This window comes from Tauraco erythrolophus, chromosome 8 (assembly GCF_009769465.1).
Source record: "Tauraco erythrolophus isolate bTauEry1 chromosome 8, bTauEry1.pri, whole genome shotgun sequence".
Classification (NCBI taxonomy): domain Eukaryota; kingdom Metazoa; phylum Chordata; class Aves; order Musophagiformes; family Musophagidae; genus Tauraco; species Tauraco erythrolophus.
This window is the reverse complement of record NC_141472.1, coordinates 25,430,597-25,455,621: the sequence shown is the minus strand read 5'-3', so window position 1 is coordinate 25,455,621 and position 25,025 is coordinate 25,430,597. Positions and strand designations below refer to the sequence as shown.

The 25,025-nt window shown below is 37.4% G+C and overlaps 1 protein-coding gene across 1 annotated transcript in view; it reads right to left on the bottom strand.

The window, feature by feature from the left end:
- The window catches only part of FAP (fibroblast activation protein alpha), a 44,277-nt gene extending 20,399 nt beyond the window's left edge, over nt 1-23,878 (bottom strand). Inside the window, 18 exon segments of the mRNA XM_086616152.1 lie at nt 37-161; nt 498-551; nt 1,139-1,209; nt 1,299-1,403; nt 3,157-3,201; nt 6,462-6,597; nt 6,930-7,033; nt 8,120-8,166; nt 8,169-8,276; nt 8,839-8,883; nt 8,886-8,958; nt 10,514-10,586; nt 11,680-11,732; nt 11,926-12,000; nt 12,148-12,242; nt 14,118-14,213; nt 22,281-22,365; nt 23,852-23,878. Coding sequence (XP_086472278.1) covers nt 37-161; nt 498-551; nt 1,139-1,209; nt 1,299-1,403; nt 3,157-3,201; nt 6,462-6,597; nt 6,930-7,033; nt 8,120-8,166; nt 8,169-8,276; nt 8,839-8,883; nt 8,886-8,958; nt 10,514-10,586; nt 11,680-11,732; nt 11,926-12,000; nt 12,148-12,242; nt 14,118-14,213; nt 22,281-22,365; nt 23,852-23,878 — 1,417 coding nt within the window.
- Between the last annotated feature and the right edge of the window lie 1,147 nt (nt 23,879-25,025).

Genomic DNA, 25,025 nt, shown 5'->3' with positions numbered 1-25,025 from the left:
ACAACGGTTATATATTTGCTCCCATGCTATACATACCATAACAGATCAAGGCATAATACTTAGAACGTTCACTGAACCTTGCTGTATAATACTGGCATCTCTCTTTCCTTAAATTGCAAGTAATGCATTGTTTTCTGATAGGTCTACTTCCAATACTGATTCTAGGAGAAAAATAAAATAAAATAAAATAAAGCAATATTTATTTTGCTACAACTAACTTCATATGTGTCTGCCTCACATTCTAGAACACAGAACTTTCAGAACAGTTCAATTTAAAAATAAATGCCTTCCCTTTTTATAAATTTTTTTCCCAAGAGTATATTTAAACTTTAGATGCTATTTCTCCTCAATTCTCAGATATAAGCTGAGGTCAAGATTTAGCAAAACAGCCTGTGAAATTACACTTTAAACATCTTGAAACTAAATTATTTTATTGACAAATCCAGAGCTATCTTCTATGAACCTAGTATCATTAAGATAACATCGATAACACTTACTTGTAAATATTCCTTCTTCCCGGATAGCCTTCAAATTCATTGCTTGAATAGAAACTGTAAATTCATTATAAGTTAATAAACAGTCCATAAAGTGATGACCTATGAACCAGCATCAAGATGAAAAGCTGTCATGGATGTTACATTAGACTTTTTGAGATTTCTGCATGTGATGGAAGAGGTTAAGCTTATATACCTTTCATCAATAAATCTTTGCTCAAACTCTGATTAGATGAAACCACCAATATATAGGATTTCTGTCTTAATTCTCATGAGCTAATCACTCCAATTATGCAAGCTGTATCTATATAGTAAGCTGAATGAGAGACCATACAAAGAGAAGTAACTGCAAATTGTATGAGGGTTAACCACATGATTAAATTTAAGTATTTCTAAATAAGTCTCTCTAAGATGGGTGATTGAAAATAGAAAAAATGAGGGGAATTTGCAAATAATTTCCCATATGTAAACCAAGTTTGCAAACCTGTGCAGTGCCTTTGCACACAAATTTTTTTGTGGATGCATTCAGATACAAAACAAAATGCTTAGTCATAACTTGATGAGTTAGAAAATGGTGTTCAAATGATTAAGTGTTGCTTTTATTGACAACACTCACAACCTGCTCTCTTCTCCATGATACTTACATTGCATCATTTGTTACTCTGAAAATGTATATTGCTTCCCATTCTCCACTTGTAATTTGGATTGCATTCTCCTGTGAAGCAAGACATGCTAGTTACTGAATATTGTAGAACTATTTCGGAAATTGCAGTAGATCAATGTAGAACACTTGGTTTGACTTACCACAGAGCCATTGATGTAATGAATATGCTTATAACCATTTTTGTCACTAAAAATTTTGTAGTATGAACTGCTATCTGATGTAAAATATGGTGTAGAAACAAAGAACTGAAACAATAGAAGAAAAATGGTAGATGAGACATAAATAAGACTGTCCAAGCTGTTTAGCAGATTACAGTACATATAGTAAAAGTAACAAGACTATTTAATCAGTTCAGATGGGACAAAACATTTTGCACAAGTGTTTACCCGTGATATTCAATCTCCCAGTCAGTACACATTACAGTTTCTAACCTATCATGTCATATTTCTTAAGCTGATAATGTAGATACCTCAAGTACCCCACAAATGCACACTCGCTACTTATAAGTGGAATAATTTGTATATTCTGAATGACCTTTCTTTAGTTATTAAAAAGTAGGTAGAGGTAGAAGAATGACCTGCAGCCACTTCAAACAAAGCACCAAATATTCCTGAGTATGACTTTTGAATATACTAATCTAAGCTCAACTAGAACCTGTGACCATAAGCTAAATTATTCTGGAGCCTGCTTCTAATATTCCTAATGCTTGAAATCCCATAAAGGCTAAAGCAGGGATTTATGCATATGTGCAGTTTCTTTAGATCTAATAAAAATCACAACCTCAAGAAAAGTGGTGAAAAAATAAAGGGATCAAGTAAAATAACTAATCATAGAGTCATAGAACCAAAATCATAGAATGGTTTGGGTTGGAAGGGACCTTAAAGACATCTATTGCAACCTCCCTGCCATGGGCAGAGACCCTTCCACTAGATCAGGTTGCTCAATGCCTCATCCAACCTGGCCTTGAACACTTCCACGGATGAGGCATCCACAACATCTCTGGGCAACCTGTTCCAGTGCCTCCCCACCCTCAGAGTGAAGAATTTCTTCCTTATCTCTAATCGAAATCTATCATCTTTCAGTTCAAAGCCATTACCCCTTGTCCTATCACTACATGCCCTTGTAAAAATTCCCTCTCCAGCTTTCCTGTAATCCTTGTAAATGTGTAATCTTCACTTCAAATAAAAATATGTCTCTTAAAGGACAGTATACTGAGAATTGAAACTGTCAGTTTAAGTCCACTGTAGGATATTCAGGCACAGTGTGAGGTCCTCTATATTAAATTCTGGTAACTTCACCTGCCTGAGGAGTAAACATAAGCAATAATACATATTCACTGTTAGGATATATGATTGTAAATACTGAATTCATGCTCTTACCATTTCCTTGCAGGTTTGTTTTTACTGTGAGTTCCCAAAGACAGGCATTAATATCTCTTCCAAGATAAAGGTTATTGGGTAGAGAAAATTTCTTTTGCTTAGGGGTTACTGCAGAGAAGCATCAACTACCACTGTAAGCGGGGTATCTTACCTTGAAGGTGCTTCCCTAGCTGAAGATGTGCAGCACCTGGCACTAAAACTGTGTTCTGAATGGACAGGTTTTATTCTTAAAATGCTATGGTATGATTGATCTCACTTCTTGCCCTAGTGACATAAGAGGAGTTTTACATCTACTCTTTGCCTCCAGGATGCTTCTAAGAATTATACTGCAGCATGAATCTACCTCTTTTCATGACTTCCCTCTGTTCAGAATAGTGTCTAATCAGTTGGTCTAAGATTTGCAAAAGGAGACAGAAAAAGGGTTTTTAAACTCAGAAAGCAGGTAGCCAGATACTATGCCTAGCACAGCATTAGAAGTCTCAATCCTACAGTGCAACAGGTTTAAGCAGTAGTGTTTTATGACTCAGAATGGTGCTTCCTGTTTCAAAACACTGCTGTGAAGATGCAGAAAGCTGTAGCTTTTCATTAAATCAAAATAGAGTACAACAAGAAAACCTACTCCGCCTGCCCATCCTGTTTGACTCTCTTCTACGTGCTGTTGATTCTGAAAAACAAAAGCAAATGCACACTCTTTAAGAAGTTCAAGAATCAGTTTATAGAGATTCAAAATCTTCAAATAAAAAGCCTGTAGCTGCCTGTAAAAGAGATTTTTAAAATACTTGCTATGAAGGTTCAAGGACTTGAACTTGAAGGTTGTCTGAGATAAAGAATATTACTATATTAATACCATTATGTTAGTTAAAATATTATTTTTAACATGTCATCAGAGCTAAATAAAATCTAAAGTAATAGTTTTAACCTTATGCAACGCTTTCACTGAAAGCAAAATTAACAACTACTTAATCTCATGAATTTTTCAGTTAAAAAAAAGTAAAATAATTTCAGGAATAGTAATATTAAAAATCTGTGCTAGATTTTTTCAAAAAATCTCACAAATAACATATTTAGAAAGAAGAATTAAGGATTGGCAAAGATAATGTAGGCAGCAAAAATCACCCAGATTATCATATCCTGAGACTATCAATGTAAATTTAGCAGGTCTTAATTCCTTGTAACATTCTTAAAGCTGATTTTGAAAAAGACTTATACTGAGCATAAATGGATTAGTACCTTCTGCAGCTAAAGGTGCTTTTACATTTTAATTAACATTTTACTTAGAAAGTTTCTAGTGCATTTTCAATACTTTCCTAAGACTTTTTCATTGAAAAGTGTAATATCTTGCTTGTTGGATGGAGCAAGTGATTTAATATTTAACAATTCTGTATTCAATCAGTGTATTTATTTTTTTATCTTGCAAACTTTTCTTTATACTGTTCATTTAATACAGTATTTCTCCACAGTCTGAAATAAATTCAACAAATTTGATTTCTAAAGAAGTGGTTTGTATTTGTTATCCTCACTGTAATCTCATTAGCATTCAGAATCATGAATCACCCCTTCAACTTAGTCCCTGCAAAGTGACATTTGAGCAAAAGTTCCAGGTACTTGCCCCTTAGAAGACTCTTTAGTACTTTGCAAGGTCTCCACTGAGCTATTAACTCAGAAGATGGATGTATTTCTTTTTAAGATACCAAAAATGGGATGCATTGCTTTACATGTGCATCCTAAATTTATTTTCCTTTCTTTAAATTAAGGCTCAGATCTCGATGACACTGTATCTTAAGGATATATTTAACTTCTCTCATGAGTAGTTCCACTGACTTCTATGGGATTTTTCTGTGTACTACAGTATTTACAGAATTTAATTGGAGAACTGGCATCTTTACAGAAAATCCCAATTTCACAAAGACATGCCTCGCTTTCACTCACATAGTTGCACTGAAGTCACATTGGCTTCTATGGTCTATTCACATGAGCAAGACTTGAACACATGAACGTTTTGATGAATCAACACTTTAGGAACATTTTGTAGATCATATTTTGTTATTATTTTCAAGTACATAAAGCCTAGCGCATTTATTGTACATTAGAGTTTCTATTTAATCTGAAATCAACAAGAGAACTATTTTTGCCAGTGGAAACGTAGAGAGATATACTTTCTAACGGCAAATAGAGCTAATGCAGCACTCCCATCTGTTCACACTCCTTCAATTGGCCATTTGTGCAGACTTTAATGTGATAAAAGCATTGTATCACTGTATAAATATAGAATTACAGAAACCTCAGTAGTGACTCCATAAATAAGGTTTCATGGAGAAATGCAATTAAACAAGGATCATGAACACAGTCCTGCAAGATGTTAATTGTTCTGGTCTGGTTCCAGCAAAGCAATTAAGAACATGCTTAATTTTAAAACACATAAATAGACCTACTGAAATAAATAAAACTGCTTACATGTTTGAAGTTAAGGTTGTGTTAAAAGTACTTTGGTGGACTGTGGCAGAATCTGAGAACCCTTGATTTTTTTCTGTACATTAAAATATTTAGTTGTTAAAATGTAGGTTACTTGCAGGTAAGATAGAGATTCAGTGTTAATGTACTTATAATTGAAATAGTTACTTAGGAAACACATCAAATGCTGCAGTAAATATGTGTTTTTTGCGACTAAATTAAGATATTTCTCTGTGGCAAATTACTTCAATGATAATGTTTTTGAAAGAATAGGACCTTAACTTCCTTTTAAATTTGCCACAATTGTCATATCATAGTGAAATAAAAACTATTTTCAGACTGGAAAAGCTGTGTCAATAAACTCTGAATTTACAATTTATCCGTTATACAGAACAGTTCTATAAGTATTCTTGCCTTTTATTTCCCATTAGTTCAAGGTTTCAGCCTAATGCTAGTTTTTATAGGTGTCCTGTACCATAAACTGTAAAAACAAGACATGCAAACAGCATCAATACTAAAAGACAATAAAGGAAACTTCTGTACTAGAGTTACTGAAATTCAGGGTTATCCTTTCCTTCAGGACATGTATTAATTCATCAGTGTCTACAGTCTTCAGGCATTACAAGGTCTTTTAAATAAATGTTTTTTCAGAAATTCTTCCGTATGTAAGATTTATAACTATCTACATATAGGTATAGACAGCTAGGCCACCTAAGCTCTCCTTCGGCACAACAGAGCATGGTTTTCCCTCCAAACTGCCTTAATGACAGAATGACATATTTAAACAAAATGTAGAGCTACTATTGCAGCTAGCCTGAAGGTTTCTTTTCAGATCTAAAAAAGGGATGGTGTTTCTGAAAACTTGCCTGCTTTCTCCAACTGTATGATTTGATAACACAGAATTCCTCCCTGCTGAAAACCTGCCTTACTTTTATTCTATATGTTCTTTCAACTCAATTAACATTAATCATAAAGGACATGATTTAGTCAGACTTAGTATGAAATTTCAACAAAGTATCATAAGATTTTCTTTTTAAAAAAATAAAGATCCTATATAGTTCCACTTTTGAAGATGAGGAAACAAGAAGGAGCTAAACAACAGTACTGAAAGCTGCTCAATAGCATTCTTCTTATTTTTGTTGCTTTGATTGTCATTTAAGCCTCACTAAAAAAATATTTTGGTGATTTTATTTCTTGGTGCAATTTAAATTTTTTCACCCCTCACTCAGCAATTAAAATACTGAAAAAAGGAATCACTAGTAGCTAAAAGATGCATGTGATAAAACAATGGAAAATACAACTACGGCAGGCACACAATTATTTTCTAAAAGAATTCAAGGCAAGTTTCAATATACGTCTGCAAGTAAGTCAGAGCAACCTGTGCATGACCAGTAGGTGTTAAAACAGCTATGCAGATGGGATTAGCAAATGCTAATTTCAGCAATGTTAAATTTATATTTCCAACTTTATTACCTCTGGACAGTCCCAAGTATTTGAATATTCTCTGAAGTCACAAATAGCTAACACTGAAAAATTCTGTATTCTCTTTAGCCATTGCACACAGATTCGACTATCTGTTACCCAAGTAAGCCAAGTAAAGTAGTGATCACTAAAAAAACAAAAGAGAAAAAGAAATACGTGGTGGTTATTAAAGAACAGGCACATAGAAGCATGGCTACAGGTTGTATCCCCCATATTACTCTGTGGAAGACAACAGCAAAGCTTCCACTGTCTAAGGGACTGTTTTTGTATTTTGTAACAATGGGTCATATAAACAGACAGAATCAAAATACAACATTTCTAGTAAGCCTCTGGTCCATCTAGGAGATGAATATGGCACTCTGCTGTTAGAAACAGAAAACAACTCAGAGGTTTAAGCATTTAAAACAAATAGACAAAAATACTTTTTAAAAAGAGAATACGTATTTGAGGGCACACTACCTGGATGCTATGACTGCAGGAACTGGCACCTCCTTAGGACCGAATGCTTCAGCGTTAACAGTGTCTACAATAAACACTTTAACAGTAGGATTTTTAGCCCCAGCCTTCAAAGAAAATGTATCAGGTTATTCAAATCAGGCTCTGAACAATTCAGATCAAGGAAAATGACAACACTTTATACAGGAAAGGAGATAGGTTACAAATATATATTCAGTTGAGTCTAATAGGGCAAATACGGTCTTCTAAGATCTCAGAGTGACACCACAGCAGTAGTACATTACTTAACTCTGCATCATTTCATATATAAAGATGAAAACTGTTTAAACAGACCAATTTAGTGCTTTTCCATACAGAAAACGTGCTTGATGGGAATCAGTGTTCTATTTGCAGCGTGGATCTTTACAGTACATACTACATTTTGACATAAAAGTCCAGGAGTGTATTGACATGATTGCAAGTGCTCTTTGACATCCCAGCTGTGAAATAAAATGGTTTAGCTTAAACTGATTTCATGCTTGCTTATTCATTGCATAAATTATTAGTTTTTAAGTCTCCTCCATGTGTAGTCTAAACTACCCAGCTTTTACATTAGAACTCTAACTCGGCTGACAGGTGAGTAACTTCTTAAGCTACATTAACACCATCACTTGCAATCCTATGAACATGCAAGACTCAGCAGAGCTCTCTAATACAGGCCGAGGAATGCCAACCCAAGCCTTCCTGCCTTAGATCTGGCACTTGAAAGCAGCTATAATCCAAAGCCCCTTGAGATCAAAAAGCACTATGAAGTGTGCAAATAAATTGAAGTTGCCACAGCCTTTATTTTTCAAAATAAAAAGTGTCTCATAATTCATTTACTGTAAGTAAAAAATAACAACTGCAACAGTTAACACATCTCATAGTAAACTGAATTGAAAAAAGCAAGGCTTGATCATGCAAACATGCACTTTTGCTCATGATTTTTACTTACATGAGTAATTCCATTTATTTCACTGATATTATTAAATATCTACAGTTTTGAATGTATCTATAGCTTTTCAGAACTTGGTCTAAGTTTGTTTTCTTTATTAATTTAGGCCACAATGGATTTAACCACTGTAATACAAACATTTTTTTAAGCATAGTTAATTTTAACCATTGTTACAACTCATTTCTCAACAGAAAGTAAGTCAAAAGAATGAGAAACATACCTTTGGGTAGGGGATAATTATTTTTCTAGGGTACTGGTCCTCACCAAATATGAATATTCAATAACTGGGTATGTCAGCAATCATTAAAATTGTACATATGCCAAATATTTTCCACTTGGGGACCACCACAGTGCATATTTTGTTGCTAGCATTTCCTCTGATGAAAAAAGAATCATTCGTAATAGTTTATCATTGTAATCTGTCTATCTTCTAATCTATTTAGCATTCTACTCTTAGTAACCTAGACATGTAAAGAGGTTATACTAAACAAATAACATCAAACATATTGCAATACTCTCAATTCTGAAAGGCCTTAACAACTCCCAAAACAGGCGCACAGATCCCATTTAACTCACTTGGGTTTTCCTGTGTGCAGCGTGTTTATTTTTTAAATTTTTTTTAGATGCACTGAAGTGCCAAATTTTCATCAAAATTAAAACTTCCATTAAAGCTCAATTCCCAACCACTGCCTGTGCAGCAGAAGGAAGGCCAATTTGTAATGTTCTGATATTGTTTCAGTAACAAAAGACTCAGAATTTTGGTTACACACTATGATACAAAATGCAGTCATTGTATGGTAAATAAAACATGGAAATGAAGTCATCCTTAGGACTCTAAAATTAATGTACCATCACAGGTATTTTAGAATGGATTGTGAGAACCAGGTAATCTAAACAAGCATTTAACATGTTAGTTGTTGCCCTTCAAGATTTACTTACCTTCATAGACCCAATCAGGAATCCCATTAAATATTTCATTCTGTTTCCATCGCTAGTTATTTTAATTGGTGCCTCTCTTGGACTTTGTTTCAAATAGATATTATTCTGGTATACATATACCTAAAGACAATAAATTACTTCTTATGAGTGTAGGCAGCAATAACAGGGGTTAGGGCAAGATCTTCTGCAGTCAATGCTCTTACATTATACCAATGAGAAGACATGATAACGAACTCAAAGGGGAAACAAATGTTACACTAAAAGCCCTTGCAAATTCCGCAAGAGTAGGTACCTCAGTAAGTAAATTGTACGTTACAGGCCAAATTCTACGATTGAGCATGTCAGAATAATTCTGGATAACTCCTTTGATTTTAATAAACTTCAGAGGATTCTGTGGCTAGCTTTGGTGTGGAAAATCATGAGAAAAAGAAAATATTTCAAAGTCATTCAAATTGGTATGTTAAGAGACCCTCAGACAAAGTGTTTTCTGACTTTTCCTTCTGATTCCACCAAAAGTAGAAGATAAAAACAAACACACAATGACTAAGAAGAAAATAATTGGACTTTTCTAAACCTGTCAAAAGGCCTAGGTGATGTGAGATGAGGAAAAAAAAAAAGGTTTACTCTGTCTGGGCTGGTTTGGTTACCAAAGGAGGGTTCTTGCAAGAAAGACTTCCACGTCTCGGTTATCTCTAAGTTTCAATCAAATGAATGGAACATCACTTTCTTAGAAAATCATACCTTTTGAAGCTATAAGCATTTGTTAGCAACATCAGTGTAACATTTAACTACTTTGTGTTTTCAAGGAAAAACAAAGCAACTCCTAAAATTCTCAGATACAATACAAGGACTATTGTATAAAAACATCACAGACTAGGAAGACAGGAAACTATCTTCATTGTGCTCTGTCTTCAGAATTCTTGATAAAGAAAATAACATTTAATTTAATGAGAGAACTAGCACTCTCCTAGAACATGGATAAATTTTCCTAATAAATTGTCCATTCATATTTAGCCAACTCTCTGGGTATTTCTGAAATTAGTACGACGTTTAAAAATTTTTTCTTGCACAAGTATTTTGTCAATACTGGATAAGTAGTTAAAAAAACACTAACTATTCTTGGGCTGATGCTTTGCAACCAAGAATAAAAAAAGTTTATAAACTTGTTTATAAACTTGTTACTTTATGCATTAGGCCTACTGAGAAATACACACTTGGCTATCGAGTAGCCAAAGCCAAAATATAACATTTTTTGTAATAAGAATCTGGTGGCCATTTCCTAGAGCAAAAATTTCAGAAAAGATTTTAAATGCTGTATCTCTAAATCTCCCTAGTAAACTCATGTGTTACATAGTGTCAAAGGAAAACACATTGGTTTTCAGGCCTTGAAACTACATTTAATCCTATATACAATTATGTTAGTCAATTCTTGAGAAGAGACTGGCTAGTGAACTGAAAAACATAATGTAGCTGAGAACATGGATTCTTCTATTGAGACACAGACAAGTTAAATTTAACAAGTTAAAACTGTTTTCTTTGTCATTCTTGCTCACAATCAAGGTTAATACGAACAGGCCTGTCAAAAATATGGCCTAAAAATGATAACCAAAGGCAAATAAATGTCTTCTAGCCACACAAAGCAAAATCATTCTAGAGATTCATTATCTTTACTGACCAATTTGTGTCCAACGGGTGACCAGGATATGTACTGAATGTTGTGTGGAAGCTGATTTTCTGTTACAAAACCACTAAAAAAAGGAAAGAAGTTGAGATGGCTTTTAGAGCACAGCACAAATCAATCACTATGCTGTACATTTATATAAAATTCATGAAGGGCTACATTTTCTAACAGCTTATTGTTTCTTGAGCAATGCAAAATTAAGGCAGGCAGTGAGGCGTGCAGTAATGCGATGGTGTGCACCAGTGCTGGTAAAGGCTTAAAACTCAACCCTTTGAAAACATATTCAACAGCCTAAGAAGACACCCTTATCTCTCTCTTAATATTGCACAAGCATCTACAGTCATTTGCTTTATTTGCAGCCTGCATTAAAGTCCCAGCAAGTTACTGGGGAATGTGAACTGAGACAAGCATAAGAGCAGCAGTTGCAACATTTGTTAAGGATCACAACCAACATGCAGCACCCCTCTACTCACATTAGCTTGCAGCAACATTTTGCTGTCACCTTGAACCAATGGTTTCCCAAGAATGGAGCAGCTCAGTGCAGCCCATGTTGCTCACAACTAAGAAGCACTGGGTCACACTGCTACTTATGGCATACAAAGGTGACTGGGGAGGCAGATGGACTCCTTTGAACTTGGGTGGAAAGAGGAGTGGTTTGGGGAAGATCTTTGGAAAGATCAAATGCCATGGGAGAAGCTGTAAACTTTTGAGGAACTCAGGAAGGACTGTTACAAGACCACTGGGGCACCAAAGGACATGAGAGAGTTTTAGGAAAGCTAAAGATTAGATCAACCTAAAAAGGATGCATTAGACAACAGAAGGGCACAGAGATGTCAGGTGTGAGACTGAAGTGGACTCAAGCAGCCAAGACAGGGTGGAAGAAAATTATGCAAAGAAGAAAAAAAATTAGAATCTTGAGCAGTAAAAGTTTTAGGGCATGAAATATAAATCAATCCAGATACCTGGATAAGCAGATAAAAGGACTGTATGATTTTCTTAGAGACCATTTTTTTTTTCAAGCAAACAAGTAACCTGATAGATTCAGGCAAAGGCAAAGCAGGGTGGCAGTCTCGTTACTGTAGAATTTTCCAGTGGGAATGCTTGCAAACCCATCACTACAGGGGATTCACTATAGCTCTCTAAGAAATATCAGGCCTTACCCATATGTGAGATCATAAATGTGGTATGATGCTGTATAAGAGTATCTCCACAGCTGCAAAAATTAAGCAAGAGAATAATATTATCAACTTGGAAAAAGATAATCTCATTAAAAGTAATCAGCTGCCTTTTCACAGCCTACCCCTTTCTCAAGAAAGTACCAAGAAACATTTGTCTATGACAACTACAACCAACAAAATACTGAAGGAAACCAAACATTTCATTAAGTGATATATTAAAATAATTACCTTCGAATAATTGCTTTCCAGAGCTATGAAATCTTTGTCTGATGACAACACATAATTTGAAGCATTAACTTGTTTCTGAAAGATTAAGAAGCAGATTAGATTCAAATAAAAAAACTTTAAATAAGGAGTTGATGAGTCAGGTTTTAATTCATTCACTTTTAAACTGGTACTTGAAACACAACAGCATTTTGCTGCCTTTTTATTAATTGAAAAGGTACATACCATTGTGCCGTTAGTCATGATGGTAGTTCGGTGGTTCATTTCAACATTGTAAAGAATAATATCATCTTCTGCAGACTGATGAAGATATTCATTATCTTTGCAAACAAGATAAAAGGGCTGTTACCTAGCATAGAAGATACTAGAGACCAGATCCATTTATCAAAGTATTCACATTCCTGTCAACGAATAGATTTTGAGCAATTGTTTTTTGTCATCTACATAAAAAATGTTTTTCTTCTAATGACGCCAAGGTAGAGAGTTATCAGCAAAGTGTCTTCAGTATGTTCTCAAGATTACACACCGCACACAGGATCAGCTAGTTAACTTTATATTTAAATGCCAGATTTTATTTTCAGTAATGTCTGATGAAGAATACCAGGGACAGACCCATCAGAAGATCTTTGCTTATAACTTCACCAGAACATTCTCATTTGTACTCATTCCGCAGATAACAGCAGTACCATGTAACTGACCCTACATAAATGACACTACATAGATGATACTGCCCTACTCAACGCAGGTCCTACAAAGTGAGGGTGAGCATTCCTTCAGTGAGAACAAAATTTAACTCTACCTGTGCTCGAGATATGAGCCATAGTTCAGTAGAGAATGAAGGCCAGAATTTTAGTTTCACATAATTATTTTCATTTCTATAAACAGAGAGATGGAAATACATACTCGGTGTAGCTAAAGAGGGAGAGACTTTAAGAGTTTAAAAGCAGTGTGAAACATTGTAGGAGGTTTTCATTTTTAGGAAATTAGATCACCCTCGGATCTTTTGAGCACACTTCTGTGATTTGTGTAACAGCATTTGTGGTGATCTTAGGCTGTCTTAGGAAGAGATACTCAATTTTATCTCCTTGCTTCAGAAGAAAAGTAGACATATGGAATGCTGTAGGCATGACTATGGAATCCATGGCATGACTTTTGTGTGAGCTTTGTGACTGTTAAGAGGAAAGATAAATCTAAATGAGAAGGATATAAAGAGGGAAGGAGAATATTAGATTTAGGTGATATGCTGCCTACATAATTCAGACATTCAGACAGAATTCTAATAAATGGTGACCCAATTTTTAAATCATACAAGTGATGTCAACAGCTTCAAATTGTTAACTGTGAAACTTGAACTGCAGCTAGAAGTGTCCTGGAAGGTTTCAGTTCTGTTCTAAATAGCGGGTAAAACTAACTTGGTAAGACTCCGTGTGAACGGGCACTATGTTTCCTGTCTCTAGTCAGAGAACAATTGCTTGAGGCAGTGCATAGATAGGAGTGGTAGTAGTGTGTGTAGGAGAATGTAATCCAACCTAGCTTAAGCCTTTTGGTGCTGCTTTAATTCAGTGATAACAAGAGCAGTACTTCAGCCACACACAGACACGTGTACCAGCAGCAATTAACTTCATGTCTTTATCATCTGCCTTAAGGAACTTGCTTAACAACCTCATTTTCTATATGTAATGCATTGGAACTCGGGAATTTCAGCAGCGTCAGCATTTCCTCACGTGAGATAGGACTAGCTGGGCTCATTGCAGAACTATGTGCTACTGAAAACAAAGAAGAATGGGGCCTGTCAGACAGGCTACCTCAATTATTACAAATGGTAAGTGAAAAAGTGCTGTGACAAACACAAAAAAGGAGATTGCTTAAGAAATGACTGACACATTGACATATTTCTTTCACTTGCTGCAATCAATATGACAGTAAAAGAAATAAAACACTGAAGGCCTCTGTAAAATTATAGTTTATACTTGACTCAAACATGTCTGTTGGAATATCAAATACCTGGAATTCTAGAATGACTGACAGAACAGTAAATTTCAACCATAAGTTTTGACTAGCAGATTGTTTTATTTCATAGTTAGCATTCATTCACAGTAAAGCTGGAAGGAAAATACATTTCCGAGTCTGCGTAATCCAGTCTGGAAATACATATTAGAAAGGCTTATGTAAGTTTGAGAAAAGATTTTACTTACCTGACACCCAATATGGAAAAAATGTTTTATATTGGAAGTTTCCATTCAAATAATCCTCCAGTGTAAGAGCTCTGGGACCATCACCTGTGTTGACAACTAAGAACAAGACAGAAAGTTTCTGTTAATGAAATGCTGTGAAGTGGGGGGCAAAAAAAAAAAAAAAGTAATTACTAGTCTAATATTTCCTTTTTCCTATATTTAGCACCAGGGATAGTGACGATAGCATAATCCTGGAATTATGCAGAGAGTAGGCACAGCAGAAAGGAAAGTTCTCTGTTACTGATAAGGTCCTTTTAGCCTCTGAAGGACTCACCTTTAGGAACACAAAATTAGGAACTAGACAAGCAGATTTATTTCACCCAGCATTTATTCACTTATTATAGACCTTGTGAGTCCAAAAAAGTCTCTTCCACACAAAAGATAAAGTTTTGTTAAAAGCATGGGTTTAATGAACTTGTGAGGCATCTAGAGACAAGTATTTTAATAGGGACCTGCACATATTCAGCACAAACAACAGGATGTGCATACAAACCCCTATTGCCAAATTACATAAATGCCTCATCAACCAGTGTCAGAAGATGTATATAAGGCTTGCAAAATAATCACCATCCACATATATTTCCTAGTAGTCACATGAAAAAAATAGATGAAGGTATGCAGGTAAAAATAATGCTGAAAAGCAATGAATGATTGAACCCAAACTTCAACTTTCTATTTAATGATGTGAAAGAAAATTGGCAATAATTCTGGAGAGAAGACAGGTACTCTGGTATCTGATTTCTAAGCAGATCAGGTAGCTTCATAAAACTAATGCATGAATTGTGTCTGGTTTTGTGAGTCTTGTCTAACAATGTTCCCAAAGCTAAACACCTTAAGCTAGAGCCAATTTTAAAACCAAAATTTAAGGACAATCAACTGGATGAGAAGTGGGCAATGCTGAAAATGCTGGCTTGCTAAGAGCATGGAAAAGAAAAATTCCATTATAAAAAATGTAAAAAAGGCAAAAAAGAAGAACTATGCACTTCACAAGAGAAAGAGTACTCAAAATATTTAATCCTCAAAAGATACAGTAATATTTCTGATAAAGGTCAGTTTTTAAAATTCGGTATCATACTAATGGCAGCTTTCAAGTCTAGGCATTCTGGATTCCCTGCTTTTCTCCTTTAAAATCAAGAGGGATTTTGTCATGGTCTTCAGAGTTAGTGGGTATGTCACACTGCAGCCTAGTAGATCTCTGTCACTTCCCCCATTTGTTCCTTCAGAGCTCTCAGATGACAGACTGATAATCAAGATGACTCGTTGCCCTCAGGTTTCGTATCATGCTCCACCGCTTCCTCCTTACAGCTGCCCTCTCTGTTAAGATCACACTGACTTCCTGGGAAATGTTTCTTCATCTTCTCTTCTATGGTGCTTTGTAATGATAATACATGTTTTCTTCTGCTAAGTGACTATTACTTACTGTAGAATACACATGTCAGGTTGACTGTTGACACTAGCCTTGTCTGCACTAATGCAGAAGAAAGCTGTCATGAGAAATAAAAATGAATGCCAATCCACAGGCAAAAACCTGTCAGTATAAACTCTGAGCTAGCAATATGTCCAGAAAACATCTCAAGAAGTTCAATAAGAAGTTAATTCCTCTTGCTAATACTATGACTGTATATTAGAGATTTTTGATATGTTAATGATAAGCACAGAAGATGGCAAACTTAAAAAAACGCATAGAAAATAATACCAAAGAAGAATCCACTTCTAATTATAGAATGATTACTTATCAGTAGCTTTCAGTTTAAATTCTCTAAGTGAACAGGCACATTAGCAAAAGAAATCCACTGTTACGATTTATGTCCACAGTTGGGTGTATAGGAGGTTTAAATTTGCGGTCCTGTTTGATGCCTTAATCTGGTAAAATTTCCTGGTTCCTTCTCTCATCTTAAGAGGATTTTTTACTAAAAAGACAAGCGATATCACAAATGTCTCATCTCTGGTCTAATTTTCAAAGCTGCAATTTAAACCTTTACTCTCACCCTTACATACTTTATATTCTGTGATAATTTATTATGACTGCTAATGATTTTCAAAATGTGTCCACTCCTATCTGAATTTCTGCCAGTGGACTGCAAAAAATCTGAACATAACTATTTCTTACTTGATTATTTATAATTTTGAATGCTTGTTTCTAGGCAACAGAAGATATCTTTAAATGCTTTAATTAAAAGCAGCACCTTTAATTGTTTCCTATAATTAGTGCTGATTCTTTCTCCTGTAACAAAAGAGTGGTTCGATAATAGTCTTTGAAATCTCTGCTTACAGAACAGACCTGAACATGAAAAGTGCTTTACATGTCTGCAGCACTATATAGACGTTGATTTGGATGGCTGTCAGTAGGCTCGGTAAATTCTTCTGTTGTGTTTTGTTTCTCTGTGAAATAACAGAGAGGAAAAAAGATGCCCAGGGACAAAAAGGAAGCAAACAGCAGAGCCAACCACAGAAACGAAAGCTTACCAAATTTCAGCTCTGCTCTTTTCCCTTCATCACTCTATTGTCTCAGTTTTAATCCTTTGTGGTCCATTTGCATTCATTTACAGGGTACAGCTGTGTATTTCTCTGTGCACTGAATCAGTTATTTTGCTTCACAGTGTAACTTGCTTTACGTATTCCATGATCATAATTATTCACTCATGCATTTGATTGTATTCGACATACATGTATAAATGTGGTGATAAAAGCCTGTAGGCTTCTATTAATTGTCACTGGCTTTATGCAGATACCTTCTACTTTATTGCTCAGTTCACTGTTGTGAGAGAGCTTAATAAAACACAGAAAGCAGAACTTTCAATTGCATTAAACTCAGATTAACTTTATGCACACCAATCCATCACTCTGAAATTCTGCTTGTATTAACAGGATTCTTCCCTTTCAAAGACTGGATCAACACAATCCTACCTCTAGATTTCAAAGCCCTGCTGGCTTATTCCACAAATTGGTCTAATGTGCATTTATATAAATTGTGTCTACTCCTGCCAAATTAAAGCAAGTGTACACAATAATCAGAAAGCATTCTGGTTTCTGTATTTGTTATTTTCATATGTGCAGTTGTATATATATGTAATTTCTATGTATTTAATATATATGCATTTTTGTATGTATTTTATTTAGCATCCACTGCCACAGAGCAAACAGATGACTTGCCAAAAGAAAACTAGTTAGGACGGCATTATGTTCTGCTCCTGGGCTAGAATGTCCGTTCTCAGCTCTGTGGGCTGATGCCGGATAGCTAAAGAACAAGCTCCTTCAACATGCGCAGGAAGACAGCCTTCCACTTGAGGAAACCACAGCCAAGTTCAGCATCAAAAATTAATTCCAACGCTCCTGATCCTTCTCCAGAACTTCTGGTCACACTTAGCTCCACATCAGCTAAATCTGCTTTTCCATACCTGTGCTACATTCAGTCATTTTTTTGTGAGGTGTACCACTGCTTTCTCAGTGAAGGATACTTCAAAAACACTCTTTGGAATGAGAAGAAAAGATGACATCTGAACAAGTCATGTTCTGCAGTATGATCCAGCTTCTTGTAGGAACATAAACTGCATATAGAAAGCTAGAACATGCTACCGACTAACACCTCTACTGCATAAGTGGCCAGGAAAGGAAAAAAGCCTCTCTAACTATACACTGAGAAAGAATCATTATAATCATAGAATGGCATAGGCTGGAAGGGACCTCAGAGATCATCTAATCCAACCTCCCTGTCATGGGCAGGGATGCCTCTCAACTAGATCAGGCTACTCAAGGCTCCATCCAACTTGGCCTTGAACACCTCCAAGGAGGGGGCATCCACAACTTCTCTGGGCAATTTATTCCACAGTCTTACCACGCTCGTACTGAAGAATTTCTTCCTAAGATCTAATCTAAATCTGTTCTCCTTCAACTTAAACCCATTTCCCCTTGTCCTATCAGTGGACACTCTTGTAAAAAGTCCCTCCTCAGCCTTCCTGTAGGTTCCCTTCAGGTATTGGAAGGCAGCTATTAGGTCTCCCCGAAGTCTTCTCTTTTCAAGGCTGTACAATCCCAGCTCCCGCAACCTGTCCTCGTAGCAGAGGTGCTCCAGACCCTGGATCATCTTTGTGGCCCTCCTCTGAACACGCTCCAACAGATCTATGTCTCTCTTACGGTGGAGACACAAGAATTGGACGCAGTATTTGAGGTGGGGTCTCACAAGAGCAGAGTAAAGGGAGAGAATCACCTCTCTTGACCTGCTGACCACGCTTCTCTTGATACATCCCAGGATGCGGCTGGCCTTCTGGACCGCATGAGTGCACTGCTGGCTCACGTTGAGCTTCCCATCTATAAACATCCCCAAATCCTTCTCTTCAGGGCTACTCTCAACCCACTCTGTGCCCAGTTTGTATTTGTGTCTAGGATTGGCCTGACCCAGGTGAAGGACCTTGCATTTTGACTTGTTGAAGCTCATGCAGTTAGCACTGGTCCGTTTCCCAAGCCTATCAAGGTCTCTCTGGATGGCATCTCTTCCCTCAAGTGGGTCCACGGCACCATAATCTCTTTCAGTTATTAAAAATTAAGTTTTCAGAAAATGTACTTAAAAAGAAAAGCTACTATAAAAAAATTACCTTAGATCACAGCCATCATACGTTATTTCTAAGCATAGACCTCAAGAGGTAAGATTGTTGTGGTAATCCCTTTAAATTAGTCCTAAAAGGATTTATTCTGCCACTAGAATTAATAAAGCCTGTTCTGGGTAAGCACATTGTGCTGATTTAAGAGTCTAAGCGACGAAGACTTTCTTCAAAGCCCTAGTCAGATTTGGAAAGAAAAGGCCCACCCACTCTACAGTCCTAGGAGTATTGCCACAGACCACAGCTGCACAAGCATAGCAGACTGAACCCTGTGAAGGGAACATGAACTAAAAGAGCTTATGTTTTTTGAAAACTTAACTAGAAAGATTTTAGTATGAATTCCTATCAATTTTTAAGCAATCTAAAGTACCAAACAGAAGAGGTATGAATTAGTGTAATCCATCTTAATATTGGTTTTTATTACTCTGTTCTAATAACCTTGATAGCTCTCTGCCACCGGCATACAGACAACTGTGGCGAGGTTTACACTGTTACTGAGAGCTGAGCCTGGACTTGTAGCTAAGACTGAAGCACCAGATTCTAGTGGAAGCACGCTGTCACGGTAGTCTATTGATTTTCACTTACGAGAAACTTCAGCAACAGCTGAGAGTTTGTAATCTCTGTCACTTGCCAATTTTGATAGATGGCCAAGAAGTGAGGGAATTTCTCTTTATTTCTGTTTTAAGTCAAATATCCAGGCACCCCTTTCAATCAGAAAGTAGCAACTAACAGCACCATCTCCAGCTGAATTCAGTGCCAGCACCTGAATTCCTGACTGGTAGTGTTTTTATTCCCCTCCACAATGATGGAAGCCACCCTGTTTGACTTTGCATAGGAACACAGGTAGGCATTTATTGAATCAGAAAATGGATTTGGCTGAGGTGCAGCAAAGAACATCACTAGTTCCTAAGAAACGGGCTGCTCAGCACTTCCTGGTTGAGAAGTATGCTCTATGACCTAATCTGCAACATCAGAGAACCAGAGGCTTGGTCTCAGGCCTAGGTCAAGCATACAATAGGAACAGAAACACTGACAGGCAGAATTCTGGATATTCATTAAAAACAGCGGAAGAAACGATTAACCTGGAACCTAAGCAATACATTCAGATAATTGTATTCTGCCTGTGGTTCTGCTATTGCTTTTCAACTGCAAATAGGTATTTTCTTTCTTGTTTATGCTGCAGAAGAAAACAACTAGGTACACCAGCATATGAGTCAAAAGAACCTTTCTGAACTGCTTAGAGTTGGGTTATCATAGCTGGGTTATCACAATAGGTAAAGAACACAGCACATTCCTAACTCAAAGAAAAATCAAAAACTGTCACTAATTTCTTAAATGCCATTCACTAGATTGAGATTGCATGCTTTGCTCTTCTAAGCCCCACAGAAATTATGTAACAGCTGCAACTAAGTATTTTCCCCTTACTATCCTCTCCAAACAGAAAACTGTTTTCCAGCATAACTTTTGAGATTTTTTCACATTTTTATATGTAAACCAAAACCAGCTATCACCTTTTGAGAAGTCTGAAGAACATGAAATCACTAGAAACTTAACAGACCAAACTAAATATTTCTTCCAGTTCTTTCAGAATTACAGCAGAATTCAGACTCCTTCAGTAGAAATTTAGTCGGTCTACTTCCTATATGCAATTAATTCTCTTTCTAGATTGCCACATCCTTTCAGTTGAACAGTAGCAAAGTGGAATGTACAAACAACATTCCATCTCCATAGCTATTTCCTGTCTGTCTTCGACTTGCAAAATTTATAACCACAAAATTAATTTATACTTCTTCCATTTACAGCTGATCAGCTGACTACTAAGAATTCAAAAAAGTTTAGGCATTCGAACAGATAACTGCAGCACTTGCAGTTCCATCTAAGCAGAACCACCATAATCAGATGTGTTCAACATAATTGTGTATTCCACAATTGTCTAAAATGCTCCTTCAAAAGCATTCTATAAAGTAAGATAAATTCTTTATCATCCTACTAGATCTAAATGTGATGTCTGATATGACTGGTTACCAAGTCACTATTCCAAGAAACTATAGAAATGAAAAGAGTTCTTTGTAATGGCTCAGGTATTGAAGAGGCTCAGAATAAGACCAGTGAGCTGGTATGCAACAACTTCAGAAGGAAAAAGTACATTCACTTTCTCCTACAGTACCTTCCATGATCTTTAGCAACCTGATCTTCAGGCTGCAAAACTGATCCTTGGTCTCCAGCCTCTTTTCCTCACTGCTTTTTTATTTAAATCTCATAAAAATATTCTGCCCTGTCTTAACAGGCAGACTTGGTATGAGTAAGTCTGACTCAATACCACACATTTATCTAGTAATGAAAGCTCAGATTTGACTATGCTTAAGCTTGGCAAAAAATCCGGCACCCCATCATTGACAGTAAAAGTCAAACCTTTCACTCTGAAGTGGTATCTCTTCCCAAGTACTCCCTCCCACCTTGATATAATTTATCCTCATATTCACATGCTGCATAACAGAATTAACCCTAACTGCTTCAGAAACTTCCAACTCTTCTTTCAATGGAACAACCCATGATAACCATATTCCACAGAGATATCGGGTAGGAAAGAGATTTCACCTTTCACAAAACCTGTATATTAAGTACAGGACTTAACTTTCATAAGACTTAAGCAGATAGCTTATTTTATAACATTTAGTTGTAAATGCAAAACTGATTTCTTCATCTCAGACACCCTGCCAAAACATGAACAAAGAATAATAAAAGGAAAAAAAAAATCCCTTTAAATAGATACCATTACTGGAATACAGGTTTTAATTACTATTTTTATTATTTCAGAGGCATTCAATTAATTTGCTGTAGTGGAAGGGCCATGTAAAGAGTTACGTTGCCCTTACTACACCTCTCATAGAGGCTCTAAATTGCAAACCACACTCACTTCAAACTTTACCAGAGGACTCAGCAGACCACACTGTGGTAATTTGCCTACAGCTGGCATAATAATACTAAAGCAAACTATGCATCCCTATTTTATACAATGCTGACTTGAATTGTCAAATGCAGTCTTAAATATGTTCACAAACAATTCATCATACCCTACCTAAACCAGAATGTTTTACTTGTAGTGGGATAGAGAACTTCCATAATTATTACACAACCATTTAAAACCAAATACAAGTTCACCAAGCTAAAGGAAATTACTAATGGTTTGTGAGAGTCTCCTAACCCCTCACACAAAAAATAACACAATATGAGGAGATGTAAGAATTATGTTTTGCAGTCCTGTCTAAAAACATTATACATCACGCACAACAAAGTTAATTCAGGTGCTTTTCACTTCAAGGAGTTCCTTGTTTCAGTATCTGCTGGCATTTTAATCCTACCTTCAGGATATCTCAGCTGTCAGTACATTTCTACAAAGTGATACGGCCATAACAATTCTGACAGGAGAATCCTAAAGATGATTTGACAAACTTTTGTGAACTTCAGAAGCCATAGTAGCTAAATATATTGTGTATTACACTATACTAGATTACAAATGCCTTACCTCTTGATGGAAGCAGTATAATACACATAAGTAGTAAGGAAAGCAAAAGGCATATAACCACTCCAAATATGATTTTTAGCCGGGTCTGCAGGACAGAAACAAACAATAATTACATTTCTAATATTGCCTGAAGCATACTTCTATGGCTTGTAAGTCATTAAACCCTCCCACTCTCTCTAACTGCTGTAATCTATCCAAGCAACACGCAAAAACGTCCCTGCAGTACATTTGAAAAGACTTCCCTTTCCTTTTTCTTTAAAACAAACTCTTTCAAATCAGAGCCTGGCCTTGTGCAACAGCTGACAGTTTAAAACAACAGATGTAAACGTTACCAAAAGCTGAATTCAGCAGCATACAGACCTTCATTTTCCTGCCGTATTCTAAAAGAATATAAATTCTCTCTTCTGGGTGTTGGTCAGTGGATCTAGGAGAGGAGTTTGAAAAGGCAGTGTCTGTTTTCACAGTTGGAGGCCGAACCTCTGGCAGACTTTTTTTTTCCTACATACTTTCGAAAACTATGCCAAATTTCAAAGGGTTTCCATAAAATTAGAAACAGGCTTTCGGGGAAGTTCTTGAACCAGAAATGGACAGTGAGTGGCTATAGGGGTGGTGATTATATACTTCCTATCAATGTGAGCTGTAACCAACATCTGCTTACACTAACTTAGGGGTTTTATGACTCAACAGTTACTCGATATGTACTGTTTTCTCTGAAAAGTATCTACTGTGTATTTTGGCAATCCTCACATTCTCAGGACATAGTCATGACCTTATTTCTACTCTCTACAGAGAAATTAAAAGAAAATTCAATAGATTTATTGTTTATATGCAATTCCTCTGTTTACTTTCTGAAATAATAAATGATGGTGTAAGAATGCAAAACAAGATGCAGAAACAGATATTGTTTAACGTCTTCCACATGTGAAGAGAACGATTTTTTTTTCCTCAGGAAACTGTAAACTTCTGTAGGCCATGTAACAAAGCGTAAAGAACTAAATATCTGCTGGCCCAGTGCAAATTCTGAAACAGTGCTTAAAACACCGATTGTACGTTATTTTATTTAGCGCACTGAAATGAGGCCAATTGAAAACAGGGAAAACTTCTCCCGGGATCGCAGTGTCACGTTACGTAAGAGATCCCTCAGCAGAGAGAAGAAACGCTTGAAAAGGGAGCTAAAAGTACGCCTTCGACCGACTTCACCCACTCGCTCTCCCGTCCGGATTGCCTCAGGGCCGCCCCGGGAGCGCGGGGGCAGGAGGGGCGGCGCCGCCCGGCCGCCCCGCGCCGTCCCCTCAGGCGGGTCCCGCGCGGGCGCGCGGCGCCGCCGCGGGGGCGGGAAATGCCGGCGGGAGGCGCGCAGCAGGCTGCCCCCTAGCGGCCGCGCGCCCCGCGGCGGCGCAGTTCGCGCTGCAGCGCGACGGGCGCCTCCGAACGGGGCAGCACGGGCAGCGCGCCGGCCGCGCCGCCCGCCTGTCCCTGCGCAGGCCGGGGTGCGGCGGGCACCCGGCTCCCTCAGCAGCGCTCTGCTCCGCCGCCTCCTTTCTTCACCGCTCATTGTTCTTTCCCAGCACCTCGCGTGCTGCCAGGCTTCCCGGCATGGCGCGGTGAGGTTGGATGCTCTTGAGTGCATCTCCACCCGCCCTGCGACACACAGCTCCTTATTAGCGACGTCCAGGTCTCAGGAGGATGATCTCAAAAAGGAAATCGTACAGAGCCATTAATCATTCTTTCAGATGATTAACCTGAGCACGAGACTAGGCCAGGCGCGCTTCATTTGTGTTTTTTTCAGATGGCAAGAAAACCAAACCAAAGCAAAAAGGCAGTCTTACACCCTTTATAGTACCAAAAAGGCAGTCTTACACCCTTTATAGTACCAAAAAGGCAGTCTTACACCCTTTATAGTACCAAAAAGGCAGTCTTACACCCTTTATAGTATTCATCCTTCCTCCGCTTGGCCCCCACAGGCTGCCTGGGGCCACCAGCCCAGCCGCAGCCTCCGGCGGCTAGCTTCCTTCTCGCTGCTGCGTCAGCCCCGGGAGTAAATGGCAACTGCCAAGGGTGGCTGCAGACTGGCAGAATGTTCACTGGGTTTGGCATGGAACTTACCAAGACTCGTGTCTGGAAGTTGCAGGTTGGGCTTAGGCATTGCTGATTTTGCATGCGGAGTCTGCTGAATCAGCTCATCTTTCTACCTGCACCAGCCTTGTATTTCTTTCCTGTGCTTAACAGCAAGAAGGGAAAAATATGAGGGTGAGGAAAGGAGGCCATGGTGGTGGTGCTTCTGCGTGGAAGTCAGGCACAGGGATTGTGATTTTTCAGAGGTTAACAAGGACGGAATTCCCAATTATAATGAAATTCAGTAGTAGCTCAGTGCATTGTCCCCTCTGGCTTCTTTGAAAATTGAAAATATAGGAGATGAGATAGGTTTTCTGTCACACCAAACTGTCCAGCAGATCTTGGCTAATGTTTTACAGAGAAAAAAAATCTCAGTTTATTACCACCAAAGGCAGTCAAGTCACCACCTTAGCCTAACAGTATGGGCTGGAATTTGAACCCTAACCATTACACCAGCCTTGGTGAGGCAGCAGCTGATCTGCGCAGTGTTTCGGCAACACTCCTTACATTAGTCTTGGTGGGGGAACTTTTGAAAAGAAATTAAAATTAACTGTCTGTAAAAAACAGTGATATGAAACATGCCCTATTTTGCCAAAATCTCAGTTCCTCTCTCTCCCCAGTTCTTGTCAC